General features: G+C 36.9%; 1 protein-coding gene across 1 annotated transcript; it reads right to left on the bottom strand.

The window, feature by feature from the left end:
• Positions 1-75: 75 nt before the first annotated feature.
• Positions 76-27,336, bottom strand: LOC109085522 (neurabin-2-like). Its single transcript, XM_042767321.1, has 10 exons — positions 25,550-27,336; positions 9,769-9,901; positions 9,168-9,288; positions 8,382-8,486; positions 6,488-6,623; positions 5,467-5,613; positions 4,501-4,554; positions 2,816-3,045; positions 2,317-2,413; positions 76-2,171 (listed from the first exon to the last, which is right to left on the bottom strand). Exons 1-10 carry the CDS (start codon positions 26,924-26,926, stop codon positions 2,118-2,120), a joined length of 2,454 nt encoding a protein of 817 aa, XP_042623255.1. The 5' UTR covers positions 26,927-27,336; the 3' UTR covers positions 76-2,117.

The following is a 27,336-nucleotide window of genomic DNA, read 5'->3' as shown; positions in this document are numbered from 1 at the left end:
GCAAATATGAATGTAATATGTATATTTTTTTTTTCTTCTGAATCTGCACCTCAAAGGCAGTAAGATTAAATGCTATTTTGAATGTTTTTTTTTGTTTTTTTTTTGCTACATTTAATACTCTCAAGATTTTACTGTAAAACTTAGCAAAGAAGAACGCTACTTAAAATGCTTAGGTTGAAAAAGAGGGAAAATCCTCTGGTGTCTGATCTTTGAGGGCTACGTTTTATAGATATTTCATTTACTTTATTTGAGATAGATAAATAATTATATCCTTGATAACTTGGAATGATCTGACATCTTTGTCAGCAGAAAGAATCATTTAATTAGTCACTTCAGAGTTTAAAGCTATGCCATACTTCTTATTGTAGGTTATTGTAAGCTACGTATGTATCAGTTCACTCACTGTAGTGTTAGGTAATGTGTAAATGTCCCCAGTTTTGGTCATCTTTGAACTGCAAAGCAGTCTCAAATACACATTCTGTGGTTATTGTAGCTGCTTTCTTGACATTTAAATAAAAAGTTTTGGACTACCAATATATGTCCATATAAGTTATTTTGAGCATAACAAAGAGCATGTTGTACCACTTGAAGAAAACAAAGCCACTTCGGTTACAAATCCACAGCTGACTGTTTATTTCATAAAAGCACATTAACAAACCACATGAGTGTGTTTTCCATACAAGCCTTGCACTGAAATAACATTGTTTACATGCCTCATCGATTTAACGTAGTCCTGTGTAAAGACTAATGATGACGTACTAAATACTACAATCACAATTATTTATAGTTCTTGGTTCCGTCATACATTTCACATGATTATGTTAACAAATAGTCTTGCTTCCTAAAAGATGTGAATTTCACTGCCATTGTAACTAAGACATCCTCCTTCAACATCTAGTCTAAGAAATGTGTGCTGTATTAAGTTAAATCATACTGAACAATTCATGACGCAGATTAATTCCTCTTTTATAAATGTATCCAGATTTCATTAATTGTGGCCCGTACAGATCAATCTTTTAACTGCATTTAAATGTAAACCACACTCATTAAAAAAAAAAACACACACACACACACAAAACTATACACATGTGGAGGCCAGTCCCATAATCATACATAATCATTACCATCTTTTTTGCCTCCATAACGAAGGTTTAAAGGAAGGTCTAAATGAACACTGAAGAGTGACTATGAACAGGAGTAATACTGAGAAAAAGGCAGCAGTTGGTTTTCAAGGTTCAAGTCACCAAAACCTTGCACAAGAGGTAAAGTGTGGACTGTTTTAGGTAGGAGAGAGGTGTTTATGTAAACCCTTTACAAATCTGGCTATACAGTAAGGCTAAGCTAAGTATATTGTTGTTTTTTATGGCAACAAAATATGAGCTGAAATACTTCATCCTTCATAGGTTCTTTAAAAGACAGTTTTTATCATTTATATTAATTTTCCCACTTTCCTCAGGTTCTCTCCATTCCACCATGAATGATGTGCTTCCCATTTTAAATTAATAAGTACTTTTAAAGAATCTCGATCAATCATATTATTGTTTTATCACATATAGAACAGTGTCTCCTAAGGAATGTCCTAGGAAGGACATCAGGACAAACATGAAATAAAAGAGTAACAGCAGCAAGTGGCAGTCCATTAGAGTTTCAAAAACACGTCTTCAAATACAAGATGTTGTTTTTAAACACTTCTGGTAGGATAAGTGTCTCTGTTTCATTCGTTTCAGGACTGAAACCCAGAAAAATGTTCCACTGTAGTATTTTGATCATTCTGCCAAATCTATGTTGTTAACGTAGCCTAAAACAAGATTTTGTTGTGTAGATTAGAATACTACAGGAAAAATTTTGGCAAAACTATCAATGACAGCCGAATCATTACCTAGATTTAAATATGAGGAGAATACAAAGGGTTTTAAAGAGTAAACACTGCAGGGTAAAACAATTATTCACAATACTAAGAATGAGATTAAGAAAAATAAGAAAAATCTCTAAAAGCATAAAAAGCTTGAAATCAAGATATGGAGGAATGAAACTCTTGGGCTTACTGACAATAACAAAACAGACAAAAGCACAGATTCTCTGTTTCCCCGGTTCCAATACATTTACACAGTTTACTTTTACGCTGGATCCAGTGACTTCAACTCCTCGACCTGTGGCTCCAGACCTATTACCTGTATAAGGAGATATTTTATATGACTGCTTGAATTGAATTGTTTAATTGCCATATTTATAAACTGTACAATTGGTTTTAAAATGTATATGTTAGTGGGAAGCAAAAGGACTTGATCATTACTAAATATTACACGAATACTTTACCTCGTCTTGAAGTTGTTCTGTTTCCTCCTTATGTGACGCTTCAGTCTCCTCAAGAGTTTTCTGCTGAGCTGTTTTCTTCTTCAGTAACTCGATCTCCCTGTATGAAAAACAGAAGGCAAAAGACATTCATATATTTCTTTAAAATATGAATTCATCTCTTGGCTGTGTATAGTGATCTTGGCCCAACAAATTAATTGAGCCAAACACAATGAGTCACATCTATCTGTTTACATAAATTTGAAATATTTGTGTGTGTGTGTGTCTGTTTAGTATTTAGTATGTATGTCTTTTAGAATGTTGTTATGTAATTCTAATTGTATTTATTGTCTTTTTAAGTTTATTTATTAGCCTTGGACAAAAAATGTACACAGCATTACAATGAACAAATAATAAGGGTGAATATATGGTCATATATTCATCTTTAAAGTAAGAGTTAAGGCTAAACAGGACTTTCAGTAAGAATGTGGATGTGGATCAGTATCTGTGTACTTTCTCTCACTTTTGCTGATATTCTTTTATAAGGCGTTTGGCCTTGCTGTATTTGCGTTCTAAAGCCTGGTACTGAGCCTGCGTTTCTTTCAGGTGCTCATCCACAGCCTGGCAAAGACTCTGCGCCTCCATCCAATATCCCTCCAGCTTCTCCATGCGCTCCCGGTTCTCCTGCATGTTACGCTCCATCTGGGCCTTTTCAGCACGCCAGCGCTGCTTCTCCTGCTCTGCATGATTTAGTTCACACATGAATGCAAACAGGTGATTAATTTTTTTAATCTTGTCGTGCAAATGGTAACATAGATCAAAACTTTACAACTGTGGAAAACTAGAACTCTTTTTCAGAGAAAAAACCTCCATATGTGTTCTTTTGAAAAATTTAAAGGCCTATAAATGGCAGTTCTGCCATCATTTACTTTTGCACTAATAGCATTATAAATCTTTATGACTTTTACCAAAATGAAGAATGTAAGCCATAATACAATGATAATTGTTCCTTCCTCCAAGCTCTAAAATCTCATTCAAATGTATGCATATTCCCGCTTGGTGCCTCAAGGTGTATTGTATCAGATTTGATATCCAAAAATGACCCAAAAAAATGATCGGCTCGTGTATGCTGTCAAACCTGTTGCCTCTGAATGTGTGAAAACAGCAATCAGATTTGAGAGCTGTAGCATGGAGAAGATTTTAAAGGAATAGTTCACCCAAAAATGAAACATTTCTGAAAATATACTCACCCTCAGACCATCAAAGAAGTAGATTGTTTCTTTATCAGAACAGATTTTGAGAGATTCAGCATTACATCACTTGCTCAAAAACTGATCCTCTGCAAGGGAATGTGTGCTGTCAGAATGAGTCCAACAGCTCATAAAAGCATCACAATAATCCACAAGAAACCAACAAAACTCCAGTCCATCAGTCAACCTCTTGTGAAATTAAAAACTGTGTTGAAACAAATCCGTCTTTAAGGCATTTAACTTGAAATCATTGCTTCTAGCCAAAATACAAGTCTATAATCCTTAATAACGCTTCCTGCAGTAAAAGGTGCAAACTGCTTTTTCACTGGAGAAAGCAATATTATGGATATTTTATCAGGAAGAAATTGTTAAATCTTGATGGATTTGCTTATTAGAATTATTATGATGCTTTTATCAGCTCTCATTGAACTCTGATTCCAAGGGTGTAAATTGCTGCGGTTGAATATCAAAAAAAAGAGACGTCCTCAATCCCAGACGAAACCTAAAATACTATGTGGAGGATGAAAAATAATTAAACATGGTTTAATTGTCTGATTCTGATGGAACCCATTCACAGCAGAGGATCCAATAGTAAGTGATGTAAAGTTACATTTATCTAAATCTGTTTGGATGAAAAAAAACAAACTCATCTACATCTTGGATGGCCTGAAGATGAGAAAATTTTCAGCAAGTTTTCATTTTGGTTGAACTGTTCTTTTAAGCAATTAACAAACACCAATTTCCAGTCATATGGACTACTATTCTGGTGCTTTTGGTCTCTTTTTGGAGTTTGAATCACTATTCACATTTATTGTAAAAGAGCAGCATGAACAATTTCGAAGCAAATACAGTTTCAAGTAAATGATTACCATTTTTATTTTCATTCTCTTCAGCCTAAGAAATTCCAACATTTTATTAGTGATCTAATGACTAGTTAGCATGCAAAAAGTTATCATACCTTCCTCTTGAGCTGTTGGATTTCAGCCTGAGTCACAGCATGTTTGATCTGCAACTGTGCCAAAGTAGTAAACAGGTTAAAGAATGTAAATAAATCTGCTTTTTTTTTCCCCCTAATGAACTAGCATTTTAATGGAAAATAAATTTAAGCACACTGATTAGTCTGAATGCATTTTTCAAAGATGATCTAAAGTTACAGTTTGAAAAGACATTTGTATGACTTTCAGTGAGTGGCTTACTATAAAATGTAACTACTGCAGCCACAGAAAAAAAAGAGGTCTTTATAAGAAAGACATCAATATTAATGAATCTTTGCCCTGTAAGGGTGTAAAGCACCTTCATTAATGTTTTAGTTTGTTATTTTAGTAAACTGGCTTTTTGAGATGGAACTATTACTTTTTAGGTTAAGGTATTCTAGTTATATAATTTATGTGGGTGGAGTTTGTATCATGTAAATAGTACTTTATGAATAGTTACACCCTATTCTAACCTGGCCCTTCTTTGTATCTTCGGTAAGAGACAAAGCAAAATATTGGATGTACCCTAATTTGAATTCTACTAAGGGTCTGTGATATCAATTTGCTGATGTGGAGTTTGTCTGTTCAAACTGTCTGTCTACATACATAAACGTATGCACTTTTCCATCAAACATAGTAGTACAGTAGTTTAACAATTTCAGATATAAGATTTAGTTTCAGTTCAGTTATGCCCTGCATAATTTCAGCACTAAACTGAGAATTCAGATTGAACAGGTTGCTTTAAAATTTTACTTCTACAGTTTAATGAGAAAATCTCCTCTGTTGCTTGACATAATCCATCTACTTCAAAAGATGAGGAAAAAATCACCTTTTGCTTGCAAGAACAATTAAATGTGGATACTTTTAACTTTTAAGCAAGTAATTTTTCATTAGATACTCGTCAGTATCATTTTTTAAATCCTTACTGTCCAGCTTAACTTATGTCTTACTTCTTTGTATTTGTGGGCAAGCTTCTCAGGGTCCACTTCTACTGGTGACAGCATGTCCTCATTCTCGGCCAAGTCAAACACCTCTATGGCACTAGGGTACGTAGGGCTCATCTCGTCTTCATCTTCATCAGTGCCGTAATCACCAGGCTAGAAGGAAAGGACAAGGAAACAGCCTTCTGTCACAAGTTTTAAACACTCAAACACACACACACACACACACACACACACACATATACTAGAGAAGAATACAGACTATATATTTTTGTGTGTGTGTGTGTGTGCGCGTGTGCATGTGTGTGACCCTGGACAACAAAACCAGTCTTAAGTCGCCGGGGTATGTAAGTAGCAATAGCCAAAATACATTGTATGGGTCAAAATTCTAGATTTTTTTTATGCCAAAAATTATTAGGATATTAAGTAAAGATCATGTTCCATGAAGATATTTTATAAATTTCCTACCATAAATACATCAAAACATAATTTTTGATATATGCATTGCTAAGGACTTCATTTGGACAACTTTAAAGGCAATTTTCTCAATATTTGGATTTTTTTGTACCCTCAGATTCCAGATATTCAAATAGTTGTATCTCGACCAAATATTGCCCTGTCATAACAAACCATACATCAATGGAAAGCTTATTTATTCAGCTTTAAGATGATGCATAAATCTCAATTTTGAAAAATTAACACTTAAGACCGGTTTTGTGGTCCAGGGTCACATATATATATATATATATATATATATATATATATATATATGAATGTGGGGGAAACTTTTATGAATACTATAACCAAACCCTTTTCCACACCCTACACCTAACTGAATTATTATTATTATTTTCTTTTACAATTTTTTAAAAAGCTAAATTTATTTTAATTTTATGCCAGGTTATATGTAAGGTTTAGCTCACTTCTGAGTGAATTTGTCCCCAAAATATGGTTAAGTGCACACACACAAGTACATGATTACAGAATGTTAACTAAAAAAAAAAACCTATTCTAGGAAAGTACTACAGACCTCTTCTTCATCCCCTGTGTAGTTGCCATATCGTTGTTCCATCATCTCGCGTTGCCAGCGCTCCTGTTCAAGTGTCTGCTGGATGAGCTGGGCCACTTCACTTTGCTCTCCCGGCTTCTCTCGACCAATAATAAACCTAGAAACACAGGTGTTTATTACATACCTTGTGGTACTCTGAAGTCTTTTCCTTTACCTGTTAGTGCTTGAGTATACACTAGGCTACAAGAAGAAATGGTTCTCTTTCTTTATACTACAAATTCTTCCCTTAAAGGGATCATAATACATTTTCATACTTTTTTAATCATTTTACTTTTTCCTGAGGTCCATTAACATGACCTTTAGAATTTGCTGTTTGACTTAAGTGTAAATGCCTATTTGCATTCTTCGCGATCAGTAACTGTCTATAATTCAACAGTCATAGCATTACAATAAGACAGTCTGCACGGAAATGTGTTGCTCAGCTGGTTAACATCAGACCAAAATGATCAGGGATATTTTTAATATAAACTGCAGCTTCTCATTTATAATGTGGGGTTTCATTCAAAAAGGATATGCAGAGCGGCAGGTGATAATACAGTCAGATTTGACTTTAGAAATGACATCAATAATAATGTACTAATACCTTAATTAATACTTCATTCATCATATTCTAATGATTATTGCAGGCATAAACTAATCGTGAAGTAATTAAGTTAGTTAAGGATAAGGGGCATTCCTTAACTATGACTAGAGTCATATGGATTCATGCATGAATAACGGCAGCTTTAACTACATGTTAATACATGTTTGATAGTTAATGCATTAATTAACTTTTATGCGTAAAACTAAATCAAAATCAAAGTCATATGACTCCAGTCATAGTTAAGGATAGCTCTTTATTAGTTCATGATTAGTTAATGCCTGCAAAAATCATTAGTATATGTTAAATTAAGTATTAATTTAGGTATTAGTATATGATTATTCACGTACCTTTATTGTAAAATGTTACCAATTATTGTACATAAATGCTCTTTTATAATCTGTGCCATTTTAAAGAGATCTTATAAACATCTTCTTGTAAGGCCAGTCATAAATTATGAGAAGACAATATTTACAATGATGTATAACAGGGATATATGTCCGTCCAATCCTGCTCCCGGAAGGCAACGGTCCTGTAGAGTTTAGCGCCAACCCTAATTAAACACACCTGAACCAGCTAATCAAGGTCTTACTAGCCTATTAGAAACTTCCAAGCAGGTGTGCTGAGGCAAGTTGGAGCTAAAGTCTACAGGACAGTTTGGACACCCATGATGTACGATGACAAGAAGATTTATCCTGTTGTTTACTTTTGATAAAGCTCTTACAGATCCTTCTTTGCTTGTCTGTCTCCCTTCTATATTTATCCATCCTCAATTTCCTCCCTTTTCTTTGCTCCTACACAGTGTGTGTCTCCTCCACCCAGTGTCTGGTTTTATATAACCCTCTCCTTGTTCTGGCCTCCCCCTGTTAATGCTCGTCAATCATAATGAAATATTCTTCTCTTCTAAAGAAAGTCTTTGTAACACATCATAATTACAACTTACACAATGATGCCCAATGTGACCAATACCCAATTAGTTTCCGGAATGATTTTAAATTTACACCCCAAATTTTCCATACTGATAATTACAACATTGTGGTGGTGTTCATGTGTGCTCCATTCATAAATGCGATGATTTCGGACATTAATCGAAGGTAGCATATGATTAATTCACCATTACTTGTGCCAACAGCAATAGGTGAATTTCAGTTTCGCATATCTGTAGATAGATACAAAAGCTAAGAAACTGAAAGATGGGACTTTAAAGAAATTAGATCAGCAGGGACATTGTGTGAGCAGGGAGTACCACAGTGGTCTACATCCAGCTGGTCTTACCGAACTGTGCCAGATGTGTTTCTCAGAACAGAGGCAGCAAAAATTTGAGTTACACCAACCAGGCTTGTTCCATCCACCTCCACTATCAAATCATTCACCTGGATCCTGAAAGAGTAAAAATTGGGCAGTGTAAACAGTGTGAAATGAGTTTCAGTAATTAAAGGGATAGTTCATCCAAAACTGAAAATTCTGTCTTTAATTACTCACCCTCATGTAGTTCCAAACCTGTAAGACTTACATTCATCTTCGGAACACAAATTAAGTTATTTTTAATGAAATCCAAGAGCTCTCTGACCCTGCATAGACAGCAACAGAACTACCACGTTCAAGGCCCAGAAAGGTAATAAGGAGATCGTTAACATAGTCTATGTGACATTGGTGGTTCAAGCGGTCGTTCTGATGTAGAACCCGGATGCGCTGTGCCTTGTTTACAAGCAGAGGAATGCATGTGTCGTGGTACTGTCATGAATGTGCGTCAAAGAGTTAGCTTCTTAGCTTCATAAGATTATGACTGAACCACTGATGCCACGTAGACTATTTTAACAATGTCCTTACTAACTTTCTGGGCCTTGAACATGGTCATTCTGTTGCTGTCTATGCAGGGTCAGAAAGCTTGTGGATTTAATCAAAAATATGATCATTTGTGTTCTGAAGATGAACGAAGGTCTTATGGGTTTGGAACGACATAAGGGTGAGTAATTAATGACAGAATTTTCTTTTTTGGGTGAACTATCCCTTTAAGTTGAGACATTAACTATGATGCCGTGGAATATGCATAACATCTACCTGCCATCCCGATGGGCCGCCCCTCCCTCTGTGACCGTCTTGACGAAAATGCCAAGCTTTTCCAGACCCATGTCAGCTCCAGCACCCATCCCAATAATACTGATACCCAAACCCTCATTGTCTGTTGATGAACAACAAAAAAATGGAGAATTCAATACTATTTTAGTATTTTCTGTTCAATTTCTGTTCCTTTTACGTGGGGATTAGAATGACCCAGGGTTAACTATTTCAAGAGTGAAAAAGCCACAAAAAGTGTTACATTTGCACAGACTATTCACACTACTTGCAAAAAAATGTTTCAGAGAAGTACTGTGAAACACACCTTAATATCCTCATTGACATTCTCTCTGTTGAGTGTTACTCTTTGAATACCCTTCTTTCGCTCTCCTATAGTCTTTCATTTAATGAGAAACAATTTTATTTGCTGTGAATATAGTTGTAGCTAAAGTGTCTTGTTAATCTCAAAATGCAGTGAAGTATAGTCAGAAGGGTGCAGGTTGGAGGTTGGTATTTCTTCAACCATTTATATATCCATCAACACATCAACCCACTTATTGACTCTTCAGTGCATCAGTCATTTCAAGCCCCTCTTCCCAAATACCTTTCTCCAGTTCAACGGGGAACAGGTCCAGCCTTTCCACACGTTTCTCCAGCTCATACTCAGCAGAAGCAGCCATTGGGTCCACATCATCATTCCTCCTGTCATAGTCCTCATTAGAATAGGTTGTGAACACCTGAAAATTTGATCATATATAAATAACCACATGTTTGCTTCAAAGACAAGCTTTCCAATCATATAATAAAGTAAAAAAAAAAAAAAAATCAGGACAAGTAAATTATCCCCTGCTTATTAGATTCACTTCAAACTTATGCATAGGAGAATATATTACACAACAGGCAGATGCACTTATGGATTCTGTATTCCGCTAAGCTTTCAACAAGCACAGGTACATCTAAAAAATAAGAATATCATGGAAAAGTTCTTTATTTTTTTTAATTTAATTCAAAAAAGCAAACTTTCTTGTATTTTAGATTCATTGCACACAAACTGAAATATTTCAAGAGTTTTTTGTTTTATTTCTGATGGTTACGACTTACAGCTTTGGAAAATTAAAAATTCAGTATCTCAGGGAATTAGAATATTCAATTTTGAGCTTGATTAGTTTGATTAATTTTGAGTATAAATACTGGGTACCTCCTAGGCTAGTTTAGAACATGAACCACAATTATGGGAAAGACTACTGACTTGACAGTTGTCCAGAAGATGATCATTGACACCCTCCACAAGGAGGGTAAGTCACAGAAGGTCATTGCTGAAAGGGCTGGCTGTTCACAGAGTGCTGTATCGAAATATATTCATAGAAAGTTGACTGGAAGGAAAAAGTGTAGTAGGAAAAGGTGCACAAGCAACAGGGATGACCACAGCCTTGGGAAGATTGTCAGGAAAAGCCGATTCAAGAACTTGGGAGAGCTTCACAAGGAGTGGACTGAAGCCAGAGTCAGCGCATCAAAAGTCACCACACTCGGATGTCTTCAGGAAATAAGCTACAGCTGTCACATTCCTAGAACCAAGCCACTCCTGAACCAGAAAAAAAACATAAAAAGCATCTCACCTGGGGTAAGGAGAAAAAGAACTGGACTGTTGCTCAGTGGTCCACAGTCCTTTTTTCAGATGAAAGTAAATTTTGCATTTCATTTGGAAATCAAGGTCTGGAGTCTTGAGGAAGACTGGAGAGGCACAGAATCCAAGCTGCTTGAAGTCCAGTGTGAAGTTTCTGAAGTCAGTGATGATTCGGGGTGCCGTGACGTCTGCTGGTGTTGGTTCATTGTGTTTTATCAAGTCCAAAGTCAATGCAGCTGTCTACCAGGAGATTTTGGAGCACTTTTTGCTTCCATCTGCTAACATGCTTTATGGAGATGCTGATTTCATGTTGCAGTAGGACTTTAGCACCTGCCCACAGTGCCAAAACCACTTCCAAGTGGATTGCTGACCATGATATTACTGTGCTTGATTGGCCTGCCAACTCACCTGACCTGAACCTCCCAGAGAATCTATGGGGTATTGTGAAGAGGAAGATAAGTAACATCTGACAAACAATACAGAGGAGCTGAAGGCCGCTATCAAAGCAACCTGGGCTTCAATAACACCTCAGCAGTGCCACAGGCTGATCGCCTTCATGCCACGCCGCACTGAAGCAGTAATTCATGCAAAAGGAGCCCCAACCAAGTATTGAGTGCATAATTAAACCTACTTTGGAGATCTTGAACATTTCTGTTTTGTAAATCATTTTGATTGATCTTTGAGAAAATATTCAAATTTTTTGAGATACTGAATCTTTTGTTTTCCTAAGCTGCAAGTCGTAACCATCAGAATTAAAAAATTCTTGAAATATTTCAGTTTGTGTGCAATGAATCTAGAATATAAGACAGTTTGCTTTTTTGAATTAAATTACAAAAAATAAAGAACTTTTCCATGATATTCTAATTTTTTGAGATGTCCCTGTATAGTCTGACTTTATTTTAGTATCAGCCCTTGAACGAAACCTGGAATAAGGATGGCATTGCTTGTGATTATACACAGATTTTTTTGTCTCATTCAATAATATTAAGCAATACATATCAATAATATTAACCAGTTTGCCACCTCTAAATTACTAAAGTTGATAGATGCTGTTCACCTACAAAAGATAGTTAGCATTGAGCAATAGCCTTGAGGAACAGAAAACTAGATGCAATTAATTGCTTACATTTGCTGCACAGTGATTTGGACCAGACATAAGGTATCTGTACACTACCCTAAATGATTTTTTGCTCTTTTTTGTTGTAGTATCATCACTTTGAAAAGTAATAACACACTTCTACTGTAGAATTTACTACTGTAGAACAAGCCGTAGAATTTGAGATATTGTTCATGTCTGTACCACATATGGTGCATGCAGACGATTACACAAGTTACACAATTTAATATTTAGTGTCATGTGTTTCAAATCAGGGAAGCTCTCTCTGTGCTAATAATTATTATGTTCATGGCCATATATAGAGCATATAATGGCTTCATGACATTACTGAGGCAACAACAGGCACCTTTTTTAGCCATCACTATTAATAAAACTATGTTTTTCTCTGCTTCGGAGCAACATTATACTTTCCTGAAATCTAAAGCTCCAAAATTTATAAACAAGAATTTGCAAATCCACAACAGCTGTTTTTAGTAATTTTCTGGCAGGTAATTCTTTCAGCACATTGACTGGATTCAAATACAGGTCTCTTGCTGTTCACTGACATTTTAAGTGTTGCATGCCATTTGATGGTAAACATAACTTTATGTACAGACTGATGCATTGACTGTGGAATTAAAGTGTCTCTCTATTGAGTTTAAGTTGTGTGGGCAGAGCAGGTGTTCCCACTTCACAGCAGCTCTTGAGGCTTTACTTCTAGTTTTATATAATCTTTTTAATGTGGGTGCAGGTGCCAACTTAACCTGGCCTGAACACAAATACATGTTTTAAATTTATACTGTTAATGTGAAATCTTCTAGGGGACCATGCTTTGATTCACAGCATGTAAATGTCCATTTCACTTTTGTGTTGCAGCCTTCTCTGGTATCTTCTTTTGGCCAAACATTGCAATTGTCCTTCACAGAGAAGGTAACACCAGAATGCATTGCAAGAAACTCAGTGAAAACAATCTCTACAAGATGGCAGACAAAACCAAATAGATTTTTTAGCCATTATAAATATACTTTTAATTAATTCAACACCGAGCTGTACTAGAGCAGGGATCTCCAAACCTGCTCCTGGAGAGCTACCATCCTGCAGACTTCAGTTCCAACCCTGCTCCAACACACCTGTCTGTAAATATCAAGTAGCCCTGAACACCTTGATTAGCTGCTTCAGGTGTGTTTGATTGGGGTTGGAGCTGAAATCTGCAGGACAGTAGCTCTCCAGGAGCAGGGTTGCAGACCCCTGTACTAGAGTTTGTACCATACCAAATGTCCTAGAGCTTGCACCATATTTGTGTGTGCTATGTATTTTGACATCACCAAGCCCATTTTTTTAGCCACCTGTCAAATAGAGATTACTTTAAGAATCCAATCAATTCCCAAAGGATAAAATAAAGTCCTGGCCTACTTTTGCCCTTGAATATCTTGTTTCACTCAGAAATAAGTCACATTACAGAAATAAAATGAACTGTGAATGCCGTTTCCTGTTATGTAATAAAACAAAAATAATACCAGACCATCTTTATCCCCCAGTGCCAGACAACCACCAGCATCCTAAATCCTCATCCCTCAGTTCCACCCACTTGTGTCCTGCCACAAGCATCCCACTGTTAGCAGCACATTCCACATTAAACACAACCCCTGAGAGAAAAATTGTGCTTTACTCCCATCTGGGCTTTAATTCCTCTTGCACCTATTCCCCAATAGCAAAAAAACCCATAAAGCATCACATACGCCAGCTGAGACCAGCTGCTATGGCCACATGATTCAGTTAGAATGTGTGGCTGGGATTTTTGGTGGTGCCCGGTTGACACAAACATCGGATTAAGGAGGGGGAGGACAGAGAGAGGGAGAGAGAGGCAGACAGTGGTGTTCCGGTTGTGTGAGAGTGCCAGTAGGTCACATCTCTTAACAGATGGCCAGGAATACCCCTCCTCTGCTCAAACTATCCCATCTTGGCTCTGATGCCCTACTAAAGGTATGAATGACAATAAAATTACAGTAAATACCATTAATAGTCTATAGGAATTGCTGTTTTTTCGCTCGTGTTGTATGAATCTCATGAAACCTGTCAACATGCCTTGGTCAAATAAAAAAGAAGCCTATTTTAGGACCTTTAGGACCATTAATGCAAAGTCAAAGTCTCAAATTCAGTTTTGTATCACAATAATGAGAATTTTAGGAGTAATAGTGCTTATGACAATAATAATGCAAAAAATGTCTGCTGAAGCGCTTCCAAGACTTGAGAACGCAAGACACTTGTAACAGTGAACAAAACAAAATATGAGGAGTTCTGACAGGAAAACCCATGTAAGGAATACTTTTAATAGGCTGTCGGAAAGGAATAAATCCAAACAGCATGGTTAAAAAGTTGTTGCCCACAACCACTGACAATTTCTGCTCTGCTTGAGGTCAGGAGCAAGAGAGAGTTGCAGTAAGATTGGTTCTGTTCCAGGTGACAGGAATAGATTTCTGAACACCAGAAGGCATTCTGTGATTCTAACACATGAGGCAGATGTTTTCCTGTCATTACAGTTAGTTAGTGTGTAATGTTGCTGTTTGAGCATAAACAATACCTGCTGTGATGTAAACAAGCATGCATAAGAAGCACGTGGGGGAAAACATGACAGACGCACTGAATGAAAGCACATTCACTCTCTGACAGCAGATGGCGCTAAACTGCAGAAAATGCAGCTGTTACCCTGGAAACCACATAAGTAAAGCAGCTGCACTACTTTCTAAAATGTATTTAAATAGTTATTCAGATTTGTGGATTTACTATGGTGTTCATCACGGCGCCAAATACTTTAGTAATTACTTTAATACTTTAATAATTTAGACTTAATAGGCTATTAATTTTCAAACTTTTCTTACATTATAATCTGGACTACAACATACCCTAGATATTGTTTGAAAGTGTTTTGATTCTTTATTGTTCGTTCACACTTTACATTAAGGCTTCATTAGTTAAAATGAGTTAATTCATTAGTTAACATAAACTACCAATGAAAATTCCTCGGAACATTAATTAATCTTAGGTATTCCAGTATTTAATAACACGTAAAAAAAAAAGTTGCAACTGTGTTGTTTAATGAGTTAACATGGACTAAGACTTGTATTTTTTAACAAAGATTAATAACTTCTGTAGCAAATGTAGCTATTGCTCAATGTTAATGCATTAATTAAGGTTAACTAATGTGGTCTTATTGTAAAGTGATACCTATTGATCTTTATAACTCTTTGCACTTTAATCTGTGTAAAACATTTAACTTTATATTTTTTCTGTATTGCTTTATTGCATTTAAATATTCAGTTATTTTTGTTATAAGAAAAAAGTTATTAAACCTGTTATACTGTATTATGACCACTTGTTTAAAACGAAATTTCAATATCGTGATAATAACATATACCATGATAAAAGCATTAGCAATTAATCGCAACATGAAAATTTTATACCGGCATATCCCTAACGGAGATATTGTCTTGTAAAATTCTGGCAGTTTAATGCCTACAAAAACGGCTTGTAGGGACTACAACAAGTTACTCCCTGGATTTGTGATGTAACTCGTTGTAGTATAAACCCCGCCCCCGGGAACATGCAATGAAGGGAGCATGTCTTTTCATATATGAATCAAACTTTTGTCTTCTAACGATTCTAATGGATTCACAAGTTTCAAAATCAATGTCCTAAAGCAGCGGTTCCCAATGTTCCTCGCATCGCTCTGCTCTGCACACGCTCTACATCTCTCTCTCAAACTCTCATTTAGATCACTAGCTCAGTTCCATTTATACATTTTTTTCACATAGCTATGAGAAGCATTATACATGGAGGCGTGTGCGGTTGCCGTACTGTATTAAATCTTTAATCAGGATAAAACCATATATTAAGAGCTAAGAGAAGCAGTAGCATTTACAAATAACAGTGTATCTAAAAGTATGAGACAACAACAAACAAAAATTGTACCATTAAGAGCCTTGCTTGCATCAGGTTCTTCACGATCCTCTTTGGTAATATCCTCTGCGTCTCAATCAGGCTCAAATTGATAAGCAATATAGACGACGCCATTGTTTACAATACAACCAGAGCACATGCCGCTGCTGGTGAGGGGCAGGACGTTTAGACGCGCACTAGAGGCGGTGTAGCCAATCACAACAGACTGGACTAGCTAACAAATCAGAGCCAATCGCATATTTCTGAGGGAGGGGCTTCATAAAAGCAGGCAATGATCAGCGAGTTTATGGGAGAAGGGACAGAGTGGTGTGGAATAAAGGTAAATTATGTGAAAAATAATGAGTTTTGTTTTTTTAAATGACACATTAACACGTTACACTCTAAAAAACGCTGGGTTGAGACCGCTGGGTAGGATGTTGGGTTGTTTTAATCCAATTTTGGGTTGAAAATTGGTCTTGATCATAAACCACCGGAGCTGGGTTGGGAACACGGACGTGAAAGAGAGCACGCACGTCATGTTAACATCAGACGACACCAGTGCGAGAAGCTGCCATTTTCTCAGCGTGAAAGAAGCGGGAAGTGAGTGAAAGACATTATGGTAAATAAAGATTCAAAATGTAAAGTTATCATTCATTGTTTATGTCCAGGAGTATTTTGAGGTTTCATGAAAGGTGGAAATAAAAGAGCTTATACTGAAAAATATGCGGACGTGGTTTTCGCCTCAAAGGTCCTTGAGTGTCTTATGTCATATTTACATAAGATTTTACAATATCTGCACTTTTTGAGGTGTTAATAGACGGCTACGGTTACGGGTTACACTCATGTTAATTTGTTATCTTATTTTTTGCGGTTAAACTGAATGTTCGTTAGTTTCCTAAAGGAAACGGCGTTATGTAATAAAAACTAGCATAATTATTTTGAGGCTGTTGAAGTGGTAATTGTTAAAAGTAATGTTTTGCATGTAATATTTCAGACTTGTTGAGATTGTGTCTTCATTGTGCCCGCGCCGGGAGTTAAAATTACACAGAAGCCTGCTTTCGTGAGGAGGAGGCAGTTTTCTCAGCTTCTTCAGAAGAGAGGGAAAGACGGTTTTAAGGCAAGTAACGTAAACTTCCTAATTCCATCATGTTACTTTTTTTTTTTTGTTAAATGTTTGTTTTTGTAGATGTTGAAAGCCAGGGACAAGATAAGTTCATTCTTTTGAGACTGATGTGAGTTATTTTTAGAAAATTAATCTTTCTGTTGTGTCCTGCCTGTTTACTTCACATTTTGATGCAATAACAGTACAATTACATGTTCATATTTTATTTAAACCATTGATGTCCCTTTTTTTATTGCAGAACTCAAACTAACTTTGGAGTTAAGGACACAGAAGCCTGCTTGTGTGAGGAGGAGGCGGTTTTCTCAGCTTCTTTGGAAGAGAGGGAAAGACAGTTTAAGGCAAGTGAACAGTTAAAAAAGTTATCAGTTTTTCTTCTTTTTTTACTAAGAGTAAAATAATGTTTGTGTTTTGTTTTTGTAGATGTTGAAAGCCAGAGACATAGGATAGCATCATTCTTTTGAGATTTATGTAAGTTATTTTTAGAACATACATTTTTCTGTTGTCTCCTGCCTGTTTACTTCACATTTTGATAAAACAACAGTATGATTACATGCTCATATTTTATGAAAACCATTGATGTCTGTGTTTTTCATTGCAGAACTCAAACCAAATTTGGAGATGTCTGATTTGGAGAGTCATCATTCTTGGTCTTCATTTCTTAAAGGAATAGTTCACACAAAAAATCATTTACTTGCCCTCATGTCATTCCAAACCTATAAGACTTTTGTCTGTCTTTACAACACAAATGAATATATTTTTAATTTTCTCATAATTCTTTGTTAATCCATTGAGAGTCTAGATCATCTGTATTTTCAAGCATCATAAATACAGAGTTATTGTAGAAGTAATCCATTCCGATATTTATATATGAATAAATCTTAAATTATATTATAGCGAACATGTCTGTTCAAAAGAAAATATCAGTCTCCCAAACTAGCAATGGAGGACAAAAATTAAGAGAATATTAAATATATTTATTTGTGTTCCAAAAATTAGCAGAGTTTGTATGGGTCTGGAACAACATGTGGGAGAGTAAATTATGACCATTTTCATTTTTTGTGAACTAACCCTTGAAGACCAGCCCTTCACGTACATGAAAATTTGTGAGGTATGTGAATGTCATATCTGTTTTAATGTTTCAGTAAAGAAGTAGCTTTCTGAAAGCAATATATTTATTCAAACAATATTACATGCCCTCACACTAGTGCTGCCATTACAGCTTTCTAGAGCGCTGTGGTAGACAGAGACAATGATGTTTAAAATTGATAAAACAGACTACTTACCTATCCTTACTGATGTGAATACACCTCTTTTTTCAAATGTTTATCTCTTTTTAGACCACCGATGAAGAACAGGTGGTGACTGGGATGAATGCTGGTGAAAGAAGAGAATGTCCTTTCCTCTAAACTGATGCAACAGTGGTTTTAAAGGAGGACGCTGCCCTGGATGATGTAGAAGATGTCACATGCTGTGCTGGTGGGGCTTCTTCATGACTACATCAGTTATGCTAAAGAGGTCATGAAAATTGACAGTGATGCATGATCTGCATTCATGGACTATGAAACAAACTGTAAGTGTATAATTTGTAATAACAAAATGTTAAAAGCTTGTTCTGTGTTTAGTAGAAATGGAGTTTAACCTCTGTCATTCATACACATGCTCACATTCTTTCACACATGTATGCGTCTGTTAAATGTTATAATATCAGTGTTAATGTTGTGGTTTATTTGTGTACTGTCATGCCACAATAGTTTGTAAAGAACTTAACTAATTGTACGATTATTGTATAATAGTGTTTTTGTATATTTTTATACAATATATAAAATTTACCAAAAAAGTCAAATTTGATCTTAAAAGTTATATTCAACAAATGTTCAATGCTTTATTTATAAACTCTGTAGCTGTTAATGCCATACTTTTCTGCATTTCTTCTTACATGCATGTTACTTTTTGACTGTTTTTAATGAATATTTACCTTTTGATAGTTAATATTTGTGTGTAAAAGTGATTTTAAAATGAACAAGATTTGTGGGTTTAATGCCTAGCTCAATTTGGGTTCATTTTAGCCTAGCAATGTAGTAATTTTAAACCATAAAAAAGCAACCCAGCATGCTGGGTTAAACATAATAACCCAACGTGTTGGGTTAAAATAACCCAGCGCTGGGTTCCTCCCTTTTTGACCCAGCGCTGGGTTGCCAAAATAACCCAAATTGGGTTGGTTTCAACCCAGCAGTTTTTAGAGTGTAGACTTCACCCCATAAACACAATCAAGCCTATAAAATAAAAACAGTCAACCACCCCTTTTAAAAAAAGGGAAAACACTAGGTTAACCACGGATATGATCTAAAATGCTAGGAGTAATATAGCATACAAACAAAGAATTCCCAGAACAATTACGCAAAATACATGCCAGTCAGGGAATAATAACATATTGTAGAATTTAGGCAGTCATTCCTGAACATCATCTATATCCTGCTGTTCTCAGGCTTTGTTCAATAATGTAGCATATGGTGAGATACTGTGAAGTGAGCTGTATTTTATCCTAATGATGTGCTGGGATTGAGTAAAGAATGAGGGATGGATGAATGAACCACTCCTGCTGTTCAAATACAATTAATATGCATGCCCTTCATACAAATACACCTTTCTGTTCTAATTCTAGGAATTCAATTATACTACCAAAATGCATGAATAAGCAGCCTTTTTTCTTAAACAAGCATATTTTATTTAGCATTATTTAGGCTTAAATCTGCATGAGGCTGGAATCTGAAGTAGGGCAAAGCCACCGTGATGTGAGTACAGTCAAACTTTCAGTAATGTCCCTCAGGTGCAGAATTGTGAGAAAACTCCCTCTGTCTCACTTACAGACAGATCTGGGCTGTCTGCATGATCCTGATATATCTGTCGGTTGTCTACAGAAGTGGCTCAAAATTTCAGGCCAAATTTTTTTTCTCAGATTTTTTTTTTTTTCTTACAGTGTAGAGATACATACCTTTATATATCATTAAACAAATTTTAATGACCTTTCTCTCCAGATACATATTAAATTACTGATATTCATATTTATATGTGAGTTACATAGATAGAGAAATAGAAACAGAGAGAGGCTTAATGAAAAATGCGGTAAGTTTGAGTGTTTGGTGTGCACAACGCCTTCCAGGGGAGGACTGACAGCGACAATACTGCTATTTATAAGCACTGCCAAGCCAGGGAAAGAAAGAGAGACATGAGTGAAAGAGAGAAAGAAAGGAGGAAAAAAGGATTAAAATGAGAATGAGTGACTTAGAAGTCAAAAAATTAAAGGAAGATGAAAATCAAAAAGAATACTAGATGGACTTGTTCATCTCAAATGAATTTGGGTTGAAGAAGGACATAGAGAGGAGAAGAAGTGAGCTACTGAAAAAGGGGCAGAGAGAGAGGGAGGGAAGAAAATGAGAACAAAGTGGTTAGTGTGAGATCTGCCTCTTAGGTCAGCCTCAACTCTCCAGCCTAAAGAGAGAGGGAGAGAGAGAGGTTTAATAAAGACCCAACACCCTAGCCAGCACAACCGGCCTTGTGTTTAATGGAGAGCTGTTTAATTCATTTAGGGAGAAAACTTTGGCCCAAATTCTGTCCACAAATAAGAAAGGGGGTGAAAAAGGGACAGAAGGAGAGAGAGAGAGTGACACGGCCACTTACTGACCAACACAAAGGCAGCCACAGCTTGGCAGAAACTGAATGCTGTCTCCTCGGCCTGTGGATCTACATGATCTCACACACCAGTGAAAAACATTGTACGAAGACTCCAGATTGAGAACGGATGGCTTAAAAACAGTTTTTACTTTATTTAAAGGTTGCACAGAAATGCTGGTGCAAAGTATATGCTCAATCAACTTTTTTGACAGAGCCATACCCTTACGAAAAAGAAGTTTATTCAACTGTGCTATTAGTATACTTCTTTTAAACTAAAAATAGGAAAGTATGCAAAAAGTTTTTATGTACTTCTCAAAAATGGGCTTTATGTACTCCTCAGAAACATACTTAAAATGACATTTAAGTATACTTGACTTATACTTACAAAAAGTCTAAATATATTTGAGGTATACTTGTGCTCCTAGAATCCATGTTTTCATTATTATGCAGTAGAGGGCACTAGTACACATCTTCTGTACAGAAATTAAAAAAAAAAAAAAAAAACAAGTGAAGAAGAAAAAGAAACAACAGATAGGAACACATTCAATCTAACATGGTCATCTGACATGAAACAGCATCAAAACTGTATCGTTATGCAATTAAATGTCAACCAATGAAGAGGTAATAATTACAGTCAAGCTTTGGGGTGTTGATCGACTCCATCTACGTTTTGATTATCATTCTGAATCCAATTCATAGTCATTTTTCAGCTTTTTGTTCAAAATGTTATTTCTTTATTTTTTTATGAAACTTACCCCCATTAAAGTGTTTTAAAGTACCCTGTTCTTTCTTTGGATGTTTTGTATGTTCAGATATTCATATAACAAAATATATACTAGTTAAAACCTAAATAGGGACATAGTAGTAAACTCAAAGTATGATGTAAAGTTCACTTAAAGAAAACTTATGAGTATACTTGCAGTATAAAACTACTAAACTAGTAGTTTACTGAGACTATACTTCAAAGTGTACAAAGTATTTAATAAGTAAACTATCAGTATACCTATAAGTTCACTTTTAGTATAATTGCAGTACAAACTACAAACATAGAGGTAAACTAGTTGTGTACTCAAAGTTTGCTACTGTTATCCTTAAATTATACTTAAAAGTATACTTTTATATACTAGAAAGTGGGCCAATTTAGTCCCAAGGTGTACTGAAACAGTACACTTACAAGTATACTACTAGAACACTGATATTTGTATACCTGCTACATAAAGTATACATAAAAATATACTTGAACTTTACTTAAGGATACTTAATAAAATAAACCTGCAGTATACTACATACTGGAAAGTGTAGACAGTGCCTTATGCTTAAAAACAGATTTTTCAACTCATAAGCTCATTGGAAATATGTGATTCTTGCTACATTTTTTGCAAAACCTGAAATACGTTTATGTAATTCGCTGCACTTTTCAGGTGACGTCCACAAAAAGCCCTATAATCAATATAATTTTTTTCTCCATTGCAGATAAGGGTTTTTTAAACAGCCTTGTGCCATAAAAAAAAACTAAACAAAAAAAAAGTTATATTGTGTTGCTTGCATCATGTTTCATGGCAGTTTCAAAGTTAAATGTCTAGTGACTGGCACAAAATAGCATGTACAGTTAAACATGACTGTGGCAATATTTTTTTGAACATTCTATGAGTCTTTGAGTTTTGTAATATTGATTCATGTTGCACAGGACTCATACCCAAGTGTTTCTGGTCCCACTTTATATTGACTTCAGAAGTTCTGAGAACTTTGGCTGCTTTGAATGGCAAGGACCGCCCAAGAGGCCATATGACTGACATATAGAGTAACCAATCATGTTTCGTTTTATGCCGTGTCATGTTTAGGATGTGGAAATGTCCCCACAATAACAGACCAGTGTGTAAAACACTTGGACATATTTTAAAGATTCTATGCCGCAAACTTTAAATATTTCACATACTTTTGAAAATCCAGTGTTTAGCTGATCCTGATAAGCGCTTGTCGTCACAGTTGTAAACACGACTGCTTTTTTCTAATATGAGGGGATTTGGCGTAACGGCATATTTGTTTCCAGGCGGTTAAAGAACTCGACACGCATGTCTCCTGGAAATCCTGTATATTCAACCAATCCGATGACGACTTCGAAACTCCCGAAGTGTTTCCAATTTTGTGTGCCGTATACATCAGACGTTCAGCCAACGGTCCATAGGCATGACATCTGAGGCGGAGACTAGTGTACCACCAAAGCCACAGCGTTAGCATTAGCCATTGTGCTTTTTACTTGCCTTCAAGTGGCTTTGATTCAGGTGTCTTGGGTCAACACGCCCCACAGAAGAGAGGGGTGGGGTGAGCAGTAGCTCATTATCATTTAAGGAAATATGCACCAAAATGGGTCACTGTGAACAGAGCTGTTTCTGACAAGGTAAATGGTGTTAGTTTACATGACCACTGAGAAATTTTAACCAAAGTATGTAACAGACAGTTCATGAAGACCCTAAAAAAATCATACCAACTTTTGGAAAATGGCCATCCGATGTCCCCTTTAAGTGTCTTCAGTAAATCAGACTCAAACACAGCTCATGCTGGTTTTACTGTGATTTCCATCTCTAAAACATGACTTTGGAGTCGCATTCTTTCATTATCTTGGACGATCATTAACAGACTACATGATCATTATGAGTTTGGCTTTCACAAACAGCATCAGCCTTGACTGTTTTAATAGAGTTACTGTTTCTCTTTGGGTTTATCCTATCAGTGATACTAACATATCCACAATAAATCTACCCCTCACTTTCTTCTCTTCATAGGTCAGCTATTTTTACTCTTTTCACTTACAGGAGGGGTTTCATCATGTTTTCACATTCCCTGCATCTAAAAGACTCACACCTTGAAGCTTGTTCATGCTTTTAGACATTCGTACAGAACTAGGAAGTTCACAATTACTTAATGCTAATACATTAATAATTATATATCACTGAAAAAGATTTCTGAAGTGGGTATTTGCATGAATTTTACATTACGCTGTCTTTTAACCGGTTTTATCTACATGGTTGATTTATAGGTGAGTCAGGATGTATCAGGACAGATACTGTGTTTTAGATTCCTTATGCAATGTGATCACATAGGTTTCTGTCTACCTCCAAATGTAATCAGAATTGTTGAATCACAAAACATCCTGGACCACATTTTTACATTTCTACTAAGCACTCACCACTTGTGATCAGATTGCCTCTCTGAAATAGAGGTTATTGCCTAATGTTTCTCAACACGCTTAAGTACACTTTTAAAAAGTGCAGTTTTTTAAGTCAAATTAAAAGTTTTACTTCAAATTACTATTGAAATCATTGTTTTAATAATCTTTTGTCATGATTTAAAGAAAAACGTGTTGTTAGTGTTACTATGTGTCAATATTTCCGATTGTATTTACAATTCAAGGGGAGGGACATTTTCATTCTAGAGACAATTTTATTGGACATGGTGTCTTGAAAGTATCTGTTGGTAAATGCTGGTTCGGTTCATGTTTACACAGATCTACAGAGCAGAAATAGCTACATCCTGATCACAAGCAGGCTAGCTGAGCTTATCAGACATATTGTCTGAGGTATGTTTGTTACCTCACCCACTGATGTCAGGTCAGCATTTGTTCTGGATAAATGTCACACCTAATCAAAGAGAGGAAGCACTTGGAGGGAATAGATGCCAAGACAAACCTACTGACAGTCTTGATTATGTTCTATTCTATTCAGCTCATTCAGTCTGCCTGACTGCAGCCTCTAAAAGCGTACCAATGGTAACTGTGACTGAGGCTTTTACAGGAACCAATAAATAAGGAACCAATAAATGAATGATATAATGTATCAAGTTAATTCATTCACTCATCCCAATACGCCAGTCCCCAGGCGACCACTTTAAGTGAACCAGACCCCTCTCATTCATTTTAATGAACATTAAAATAAAACAAAAGCCAAACATACAAATCATAAAAATAAGAACACAAAGCACAGTACATCTAAATACAGAGTAATCAAATGCTTTATAAAAGAATCCTTTTAATGTCAAAAAAATTCTCCTACATGAAAAACATGGTCAGTGTCCTAATTTTGTTAAATATTCCTAATTTCTAATTAATACATGAAACATGCAAACACTGGAAATCATATCCTCCATCATAACTCTCAAATATCATTCATCATAATTTCATGTTTGATTATGAGACTTGTGAGATCCAGTGGTGTCATGATGCAAATTACAATTTAAAGCCACAGCAGAAGATTTTCAGCATATCATTTCAATTTTAGTCTATTCTTCTTATAAAGCTATTATATGACTCCATAAAACTTGATATATAGCGCACAATTTTATGAAACTGATATGCATCATTAAAGTATTTTTTGTCCTTTTTGGAGCTTGATAAAGCTTAGATTAGTGGTTCTCAACATTTTTGACTCGAAAGGCCCCACATTGTCCAACACAACATTTTGGATTATTATAGATATGCTGTAATTATGACGAAGTTGTTTTTTGTCAACAGAAACTGGAAGTATTAATATATTAAACTAATTAACCATAATTCATTGTATGATTTCATACATTTCTTGAACTGATGTTCTTCAATACAAACAACTTAATTGAGAGATAAGAATGAAAAATGATTTCAGTTTATAGCTTGACTTTGTGTTTTTGTAGCATTTTAATTATGATTACAGTTAAATTATTTTATCTATAAATAGTCATTTATTAATTTAAATCATTTTAAGGTTTCCTGAGGCCCCCATGGAGGTTTGCAGATGCCCACTGGTTGAGAAACACTCCCCTAGATGGACAAGGCAGGTGAAATGTTCTGCAAAATATCTTATTTTGCGTTACGAGGAAGAAAGAACATCATACAGGTTTTGAGTGAGTGAATGATGACATAATTTTAATTTGTGGTGAAATATTCTTTTGAGGTATAGACTCACCTTAATGGGTGCAGTACTGAATTTAATTTTCCGGCTTGGGGGCGGATCCTCCTCCACAGGTAATCCAACAATCTCAGAGCAGCTTGACTGTGGCTCATATACATCATCTTCATCCTCCTCATCCTCAAGCTGACTACCACCAGAGTCTTCTCCTACTGCACTGTAGGCACTGATATCCACCAAGTCAGCCTTAGAGTAATTCTCCTGCAGAGTACCATCATCATCCTCCTTCTTACTGACCCCCACTGATGGACGAGCATGTCCATCCTCGCCCTTCCTTCCACTGCTGGTGATGCCAGACTCCACAGTGTCTCTCTCCAGGGCCTCTCTGTTGGAAGTAACTCCCCCATTTTCCAAATGACGGACATCATCAGAAATAAGAGTACCTTTTGCCTCGGTGGCATTGGCCTGTCCTGGTTTACACTTATCTAGAGTCTTAGATTCATTGGCACTAGATTCATCCTTCTCCCCTGTCTTTTTCTCATCCAAAGACTCTGTATCCACAGCAGTGATAATGTCCTGGAGCTCAGACGCTCCATTGAGGCTGCTACACCTCCCATCTTGTTCATCCTGGTGCTGGTTTGCCCCTGAAGGTAAAGCGCGTACCCGTTTGGTGATGATTTTTGAGTTGAGCGCACCGACCCGGCCGGTGACCCCGCGCAGAGGCAGCGGGGGCGTGTTGGATAGCCGGTGCAGGTTGTTCCGCAGCTCGGCGGCCCGCTCGAAAACAGCACTGAGCTGGCTGACGGTGGGCGACACGGCCTCGCCGGCCCCACCGATCGCGTCCAGGCTATCCAACGACTCCGTGCTGCCGTTAAAACGCGCGACAACATCCAAACGTGACGCATCCTGAAAGCCCGCGGCGCGCTCTTTCTTCAGTAGCACGCGATTAGAAGCCGCCTGCTTCTCCTGCAGCTGCTGCTGCTCAAAGATCTTCCTCGTCTCCTGCAGCTTCGAGTACCTGGGCGACGCGTCCGTTTTGCTGTCGAAGCGGTTGACGCGCTCGGAGACGCTAGATCCCAGTTTGAGCAGCGCGCTGTGATCCACGTTCTCGTTCAGGCTGCCAGCCCGCGGGAGTGTGAGACGCACCGCTTTGCCGTCGCCGTTTGCCTTTTGCGCGTCTTCAGCCTCGGTGGGTGAGGATGCGCCCATCTGCATGAACATGTTTTTGATGCGATGCACGTTCGAGCCGTACGCGCGACCGCGGCTGGTGGGCTTCGGCTTGCCATCCTGAGCGTCGCCGTTATTTAAGACATCGTTCGCCGGCTTCAGCGCCTGAATCCCCGCCGCCTCGTACGCGTTGCGATGAGGAGAGGGGCTGCGGAGCGCGGTGGTGCTCGCTGGCTTGGAGGAGGATGAGGATTCGGTCTTCATCATGGTCTGTTAGGCTTCTCCGAGGCGATGCGATAACAGCATCTCTGAGTCGTTGGCCCAGACGTTTCTGTCAGGACAAAACTGTCGCTGGGGAACAATAATGTGCCCTGGGATATGATGAAAAAAAAGGCGAATTAATGCCCATGAATGCGTGTAGAGTGTCCGTCAGCGGCATGGCACAAACAACGCACCATCTTCCCTTGTGTGAGAAAAAAACCCCTGCTGATTAATGTGTAAATCACACATGCATTGATGAACGACTAAACGAGAAACTAGAACAGCGATGCTCTCTGGATTTTCACGACAGATTGTGCTTTTATAATCCGGATCGTTTTGATCTCTTGATTTAGTCAGCTGCAGATTTGTGCGTTTCCTTCTGATGCTGCAGCAGCGCAGCAGAGATACAGGGTCAT

This window comes from Cyprinus carpio, chromosome A12, assembly GCF_018340385.1.
Source record: "Cyprinus carpio isolate SPL01 chromosome A12, ASM1834038v1, whole genome shotgun sequence".
NCBI lineage: Eukaryota > Metazoa > Chordata > Actinopteri > Cypriniformes > Cyprinidae > Cyprinus > Cyprinus carpio.
The sequence above is the reverse complement of the archived record's forward strand: the minus strand, read 5'-3'. Positions and strand labels throughout refer to the sequence as shown.

Coding starts and splice junctions, on each gene's coding strand:
- LOC109085522 (XM_042767321.1), bottom strand. CDS start 26,926: ATGATGAAGACCGAATCCTCATCCTCCTCCAAGCCAGCGAGCACCACC. Junction 3,046..4,500: donor TCCAACAGCTCAAGAGGAAG/GTATGATAACTT, acceptor TTCATGTGTGAA/CTAAATCATGCAGAGCAGGA. Junction 2,414..2,815: donor ATAAAAGAATATCAGCAAAA/GTGAGAGAAAGT, acceptor TTTTTCATACAG/GGAGATCGAGTTACTGAAGA.